Below are 7,722 nucleotides of genomic sequence, written 5' to 3'. Positions count from 1 at the left end.
TCTTGTACATCTCTATATATTATACACAGGACTGAGAAAAAATAATGTCATCTGTTGAAAATGATTTTTTTCACAAATATCTACGTTTGGTCGTCTCCAGTTTAATACAACAGTGCTAACCTACAAACACCCAGTGTGTCCATATATATGTAGTGTAAAGTCAGATTGCTTCTTTTTTGGCTGTTCCCATGACTGGACTTACTCCATCGTTGAAGATAAGGTTTTGTTCTGTTTATATCCATATACCTGATCAACATAGCCAAAAATGATCACACTGTAAATTAAAAAAAGTATGTAGAGTGTCCGCCTGGAGACCGCGGAAAGGTTGCTAGTTCGAACCCCAGCAAAGTTGCTTCTCTTTAGCCGAGCGCAAGAGTGTCCGCCTAGAGACCGCGTAAAGGTTGCTAGTTCGAGCCCCAGTCAAGTTGCTTCTCATTAGTCGAGCGCTAGAGTGTCCGGCTAGAGACCGAAGAGTTACTAGTTCGAACCCGAGTGATGACAGGGTGTTTGTCGTTAGTTCTTCCAATTACATACGAAAAAAGCAACGTTTATTTTACACCACAGATCTAGATAAAGCTACAATACGTCACAGAGAGAATGTTCATGTGGCTATTATTAACTTGCACTAATCCATACCAACATAATTTCCATGCGCTAGATTGATATTATTTTCTGGGTTTAGCCAGGGACGTATATTACAGACTGACTCCTATACGGTTTGTGATAAGTTACTTTAATTTATTAAAATAAATTAAATTCACATCTCACTGGTGGTCAAAATGGCCCTGGTTAGGCTGGTCAGTGCTAACTCATTGGCATCAGTAAGAAGTGGTGACTTCGCTAATTCATGGTGTAGTGATCTAAAAGTTAAAGCAAGAGAAATCAACCCCGGGCCTAGTTTAATTCTTATACGTCCCTGATTTGGGCGAGAAGTGTTGGTTTCCACCGCATCCGGATTTTTCACACCGGACTGAGTCACGACTGAAGTTTATAATTGAAGTGCTGTTTCCGGTTAAATTTTGTCTGAATGACTGAAGAAGAGGATTTTCAACTTATATTCCATGTAAATTGGCGTTCTCTTCCGTTTTTCTGATGTCCACAATGCCACGGAAAATAAAACAGCAACCCTATCGTGTGCGTAAAGAAAAGGACAAAGTAAGGACAGCCAAAAACAGAAGAAAACGCAATGAAATTCTAGGTAAGGACTTTAGTATTAATGTAATTGAAAGGGACGCGTCCTGAGTGATCCGGTCGCTAATTCCCCGGTAGAAATAATATGATCATCTAGGTCCATTGACGTGTATGGCGAAAAATGAAGTTCAAAATAGTCAGGAGTTCATGTTATTTACATAGCGGATCGTTGTGGCTTGTACATGTACCACAAAATAGGTCGAGTTGTCACTGAGCGTGGAAAGCATTTTACTCTGCCTGGTAGAGCCGTGGATTATCATGTCGGAAACTAAGGGTTCGATTCCTGTTCGGGACGCGCGGAAGGAATTAGTATTTTTCATGTTCTTTCACAAACTAATTTGTATTCCCTTTTTTACTTCTAACAATACATTGCATTAGTCCTTTTGAAGGACTATCTGTGGTGTATGCACACTCCAGATATCTGACTGTGGTGACGCTGATATTCTGACAGAACATCAGAACTGATTCCAACTACTTTAGAAGCCTATGATGTTGAGAAGGATTCCTGCTATCAATCTGCATATGTCAATCGCAGAGAGAAAGTCGGGTCTCCTCCAACAGGTAGTATTCTATATGTGGTTACACATGAAAAGTGTCTGATGTCAGTAGTTCTAGATAGCATGCAGTTCACAAAACTGTTGAACCACACATGCATATTTTACAAGACGTTTATCAAGTTGTACCATCTTTTCTTTAAATAGAAATGATCCAATCATCATAATTACAAGTGATATTTATGACTTTAAGCACAACAATGACACATATCTTTTTTGATTCATACATTTTAGTTATGTCAGTTTATTTCTTATGAAGTTGTAGCTGGATTATTTTTTTATATTCCTCAGTTGTACGATATTAATTTTTTTTATGTTTTATTTACAGCTCTGGATCAGCCAGTTCATGAACAAATAAGAGCAAAATCTGAAAAAGAGGAACTGGCTGGATCAACATATGACAATAATCAGCATGTGGAATCAACACCAAATTACAACCAACATACAGGATCAACATCTGATCAATATAAGTCTTCAGGTTGTTACAATGCTGACATGAATTTAATGAAGGAGGATTATGATCATATGGGACCAGGACTTATAGGTTTTGAAATTGCTTCAAAGCTAAACAGCACACCAAAAGCATACCAGACTGTAAGCACTAGCCACGAAAAAAAGCGAACTCGGGGGAGACCTTCAAAGTACCATATAGAATGGGAAAAAGATAACGGAACACCAAAGGAACCTAATCCAAATGTTGTACAATGTTGTTTGTGCTTTAGGAACCTGTTGTTTGGCTGTAATGGGCAAAAAGTCTTTAAACGACACAAGCACTTTGAAAAAGATAATGTTATCTGCTCATCATGCGAAAAAACTTCTGATGTGGATTCGTTAGCTCAGAAAACGAAACCTTCACAGAACACATATGAGAAATTAGAGCAATTGAATGAGTCAATGCCAGGATCAATTAAACCTGTAACAAAGGTTGTGTATATAGTACGGCCACCCAGTGAACATGACAAACTCATTGTTAAAAAGCCAAGAGTTTATAAGAAAAGGCGTACACCATCAAAGCTACCAAATAATGACAACTTTGAGCCAACTTCCTTTGATTTTACAGGTGTAGGAGGTTTAGGAGGAGAGGCTTCTAGCTCCTATAGAAATACATATAACAGTAATCATTCATCACCAACCACAATGCATATAGGCCAGTCACAATACAAGTTAAGATTTGACACCCATTCAAATTACAATGAAGATGACGATGATTCTAATGAGGAGGAGGAAGATGAACATGATGATTGTGATGAACGAGTAGAAAACCACTCAAGTGGAAAGATGTATGTCAAGATTGGAAAACGAGTCAAATCAGGGAAAAGTTGTTTAATTTCACAATCTTCAGCAGCTTTAAGGAAACACCAAGATATGGCATGCGACATCAGTGATCAAGAGTTTGATAACTACCCAGGAAATGAAATAAAGAGTGAACCAGTTGACCCAGAATTTGATCTTCTGCACTCAAATTCACAGCATCAGACAAATCCTGAGACTGATGTCAAAATAGAAAGTGTTGACTCAGAATATGAACGTTTTAGTCATCAGGCTTATGTCAATCATGGTTCACTGGCAGAGCAGTCTGCACAGAGTCAGTTTGTGAATGAGGACAATGCCGGAATGACTGGCAATATTGACCATGCGTTTGAAGTTTCTGAAAAAGATCCTTGTTCAAGAGAACATTCACATCAAACAGATATTAATCGTGAGTCAGTAAAAGAACAGCCTTCACAGTCCCAAAATCTTGCTTACATTTATCTTTCTAAAGAAGAAGATACTCCAGTACCTAAACCTGTTCCAGAAGTTAAAAATTATGATTCTCCTGATCATTGTGTAGCTGTAATTCCAGTTTTGGACACCGAAGTTTACGTCAAGAAAGAAATAGATTCTGATTAAGATTTATCGTGCGTTTTACGTTGACATGGAAACAAATGACAATATCACAATTACAAATTTTACATGTAAATGACTTCATACTTGTTTTGATACAAGCCTTAAAAATCACCAATAACTCAGAAAAATTTGATTTATGATAACTTGAAATCAAAGTAAATCTCAGATGTCTAGAATGTAACATGATTCAGAAAGTTTGGAAGGCTGTAGAATAAAAAAAATTGTTTGTCCAGAAAGTCTGACATTTATACTTAACCAGGAATTTCAAGTTAACAGATCTAACCTACTGCCAGTTTAATTTGCGACAGAAAAAAAGGCCACCGACTGAAGAACTACATGTACAAGTTCATGGATGTTGATGCTTGTGTCCATGAACTACAAACACACTATGCATACATTGGTAGCAGCTCTTGATCAGCAATCTGTTATAATGAAAGGTAAGATTGAATTGCAGATGGAAACGGTTTTAGTTTTTCCCCTTTAGTAACATGTTTTGGTTGTCTGAACTATGCATAAATTTGATAGACTAGTACTCAAGTCACTTTTTGTACTTATTCCAACTTCTAAATAGATGACATATAAAGGCATTTATATTTTTCGATGCTACATGCAATTTTTATGAAATAAGAGACATCTTGACTCATTTGCAGATGTTTTCTACATTTATGAATAACTTTGATAAAATTTGATAAAAAGGAAAAAAGAGATATACACAATCTGACAGTAAAATTTGTCGACACTTAAAATTGTTAAAATGTTCTGAAAGTAGTAGGAATAATTTTCCGTTTTCATTTCCAGCTTCAACACCCCTGATGCATTTTGTGGATCTGTCAAGTAAAATCTTGTCATTCCCAGAGCTGGTTCTTGAATTGGGACATTGTCTTCAGATGAAATCCTATGATTGAAGTAGAAAGATGTGAAACTACCTCCTGCAGACCTGGAAAAGTTAATTAGGAAAGGAATGTGAAAGTGTGAAAGCATCTACTTAAAATTCCGATGTTTATACTGATTGCATAATAACAAAATGTCATTTTACATTCAAAATCTTATTACCAGTAAATACTTGCATCAAATTAATTCATCAGCATATTGGGCATCAATATAAAAAGATATTCAACAATGTATAACGACCTGGATTGACATTTGATATTAAATATACTTGCCATTGCCATCATGTAATAGTATAATGACCTACATTGAGTTAGATTGAACTAACAGACAGCTAACTTTAAATTAGTAACAAAAACAGTTGCTGATCCAATATCCAAAGCAATATTTTTGGACCTCACATTTTCCTTGTATTTGGTCATTTTGCTAAATAATTTCAACTATTTTTACTTATATATATGTGTAACATTGTGCCGGATGATATGTTGTATATGGAATTAATGATGTGTACATGTACGTAGATATTTTTGAAGAATTTCTAGGTGAGGGCCTATTATACATATGATAGTGTGTAGACGTCGAGAGTAGGCACAACACGAAGCAGTTCCGGTCCAATGCACGATTTATTCATACTAAGAGTTGTTTACATGTTTCGGATCTAAGTGATCCGTCATCTGATGACTCTTAGCAGGAATAAATCTCTCGATGTCTATTCTACTTATTTATAGTGGATACCCTGTATCCTTTTGGATCCATGACTGTTCCCGAAAGGAATTTCCTGATTTCACTGATTGCGGGATGTTGTGTCTTTACCCCCCAGTTGTTGATATGATAGTGTGTGTAAAGTTCATTGCCTGCCAAAATTGGTCTGGAGTATCAGATATTTCCATAGAGCTAAAAGTTTAAAGTTTTTTTTTTTCAATGACAGTTTGCAATTCGACAGCAGTAAATAGGAGCACCTTGTGTTTTCAACTTCTACCCAAAATCCTCCAGTTCAAAAGTAATGTTAATTTCAACTTTTTATCATTTTGTACAAATATGGATTTGTGGATTAATATTACCCAGCAAAGTTGTGAAAATAAAACCACCAGTTCACTTTACTAGGGCTTAACATTTTCCTGTCTACCAGCAAATTATATCAGTTTAAAATGACCATTGTTGACAGGGTGACTGATCAATATAAACACACATACTGTTAAAAACATTTCATCTGGCTGTCTCCATACTATTTTAAACATATCCTGTGTATTACATGTATGTATACTGTAAAATGATTATTTTTTGTGGGGGATTTATTTTTGTTTAATCTGTAGGTACTCTAAATCCATGAAATCGTATACAGATAGAAGCTTGACATGCAATATAGTACCAATTGATTTTGTGAGCAAATTAAAGTCAAGTGTCAACAAAAATGTATAATTTTGGAAAACCACAAAATTTGAGCCTCATGAAAATTTATGATTTTGCAGTATATCTCTTAAACAAAGTTATGGAGTTAAGATATGTATTTTAAACTGTTTCTTACAATCATACTGCTGCAGGATGGCATTTAATTGGCAATTGTAGTTTCTTAACATACATGTATGTTACTAGAAGTTAGTCTGTCTTGTGTTGAAGAAGTATTTTTGATCATGTCATTGTACACATGAAATCTTAACTTTGAAAGTACTAACCTACTTTCATTTAACTCTTTGATAAATTGATTATTTTTACCATTGTTGATGAATGATTGTGTTGAATTTTAACTTTATTTATTTATTTGAAATATTTATTACTTTGAAAATAATTAAAGAACTGAAGAACCGAGGAGACGGTGGCTTATTCCTGTTAATGCATGGGAATGACATTTATTGTACTAATATTTTTCTGAATAATTTTCTGAAAGTTATTCTAAAACTTAGAGAAGGCTTCAAACTATTTCATGCCTCTGCCTCCATTTTATTAGAGAAGAGGGAAGAAAAAGCGGTCAACAGTCAAGGTTAAAGGGTTAAAGGTCAAATTTCTGCAAAGTCCTCAAACACTGATACTTATATGCATGGGATTGGGGGCACTCATGTCTATAAGACATTTTCTAGTTTCATTTTGTTAAGTTGATTTACAGGAAAATAGCTTTCTATGACATGTATTTTGTATGTGATAGAAAACTACTTGTTAGCCTTAAAGATTAATTTTAATCTTGCATTGAGTCTTTATTTCTGTAAAACACCAAGACAGAAGTAGCTGCTTTTTGTCAAGTAGTTCTTGAATTCTTGTTAATTTGGTTTTCAAATCATATCCTTGCTACAGCATTCTCCTGTCCATGTATGAATGTTGATCAAATATTGAAGTTCAAGTCCTAGGTGTACATTGTACATGTACCAAGGTATCATGAGATTCGTAATAAATTCAATTTACTGGTAATGTCATCACTATTGACCGATTTGTAAAATAAATCTTAAAAACCGATGAAATGAATTTTTGTTTTCAATAAAATGTACATGTACTGATGAACCCAATTAATAAGGTTTTCCAAGTGGAAGTTCTCAAATCATGTTGGACACGTAGTAGACATGGATTACATAAAAGTAATTTTTAAAGAAGTTTGTTTAATGTCTATGCAACAAAGAGCCACTACATACATGTAGTGTGGCAACTGTATAATATTACAGTTACATCTAATAAATTCCAGGAAGTCAGAAATTGAAAAGATATATATATATAACAAAATAGTTGTATGGCAACAAATGTAAATTTATTGATAAGTAAAAAATAACATATATATTACGTGAAAACAAAGACGATTGGTTTGAGATCAACAATTTTTTCAGCATATTTAGATTTTCATTCAATATATTTCTTTTAACAATATTTGAATCACTCCATGTATATACATACAGAAAAAAATCAACCACAAAGTGGACCTAAATTAGACGTTGCTATTCCATCTCTCGAAAGTGTGACCATTCATACTCTAACCAAGGGAGATAATGCACTGTCTTAACAAAAGCATTCATTATGATACATGTATCTATTATTTGTTTCTGGTCGGAATTATCAAGCTGACTGCTCCAAGGTAGAGATGTCATAATCCAGTGACAACAATATCCAAGTGTAACTACACTGTATGTACATTAATATATAACCTTAAGAGTAATCAAGAGAAAAACCAAGCAAAGTTGATGTTTTACATGATTTAACATGGGGGGTGGGGGGGTGGGGGAGG

The 7,722-nt window shown here is 34.7% G+C and overlaps 1 protein-coding gene across 2 annotated transcripts; it reads left to right on the top strand.

Moving 5' to 3' along the window:
- The first annotated feature begins 1,043 nt into the window (after positions 1-1,043).
- LOC132553112 (uncharacterized) lies at positions 1,044-6,931 on the top strand. Of its 2 annotated transcripts, none has more exons than XM_060217334.1 (3): positions 1,044-1,198; positions 2,074-4,069; positions 4,488-6,931. In XM_060217334.1, the coding sequence occupies exons 1-2, from the start codon at positions 1,093-1,095 to the stop codon at positions 3,633-3,635; spliced, it is 1,668 nt and encodes a 555-aa protein (XP_060073317.1). In that variant the 5' UTR covers positions 1,044-1,092; the 3' UTR covers positions 3,636-4,069; positions 4,488-6,931. The 2 variants fall into 2 exon arrangements, with proteins under 2 accessions (XP_060073317.1, XP_060073310.1); XM_060217327.1 differs by having other exon boundaries at positions 4,431-6,931.
- Positions 6,932-7,722: the final 791 nt, after the last annotated feature.

The sequence above is a fragment of the Ylistrum balloti genome, unplaced genomic scaffold (assembly GCF_031769215.1).
Source record: "Ylistrum balloti isolate Yb309-2 unplaced genomic scaffold, AGI_CSIRO_Ybal_v1 Utg369636, whole genome shotgun sequence".
Classification (NCBI taxonomy): Eukaryota; Metazoa; Mollusca; class Bivalvia; order Pectinida; family Pectinidae; genus Ylistrum; species Ylistrum balloti.
The sequence above is the reverse complement of the archived record's forward strand: the minus strand, read 5'-3'. Positions and strand labels throughout refer to the sequence as shown.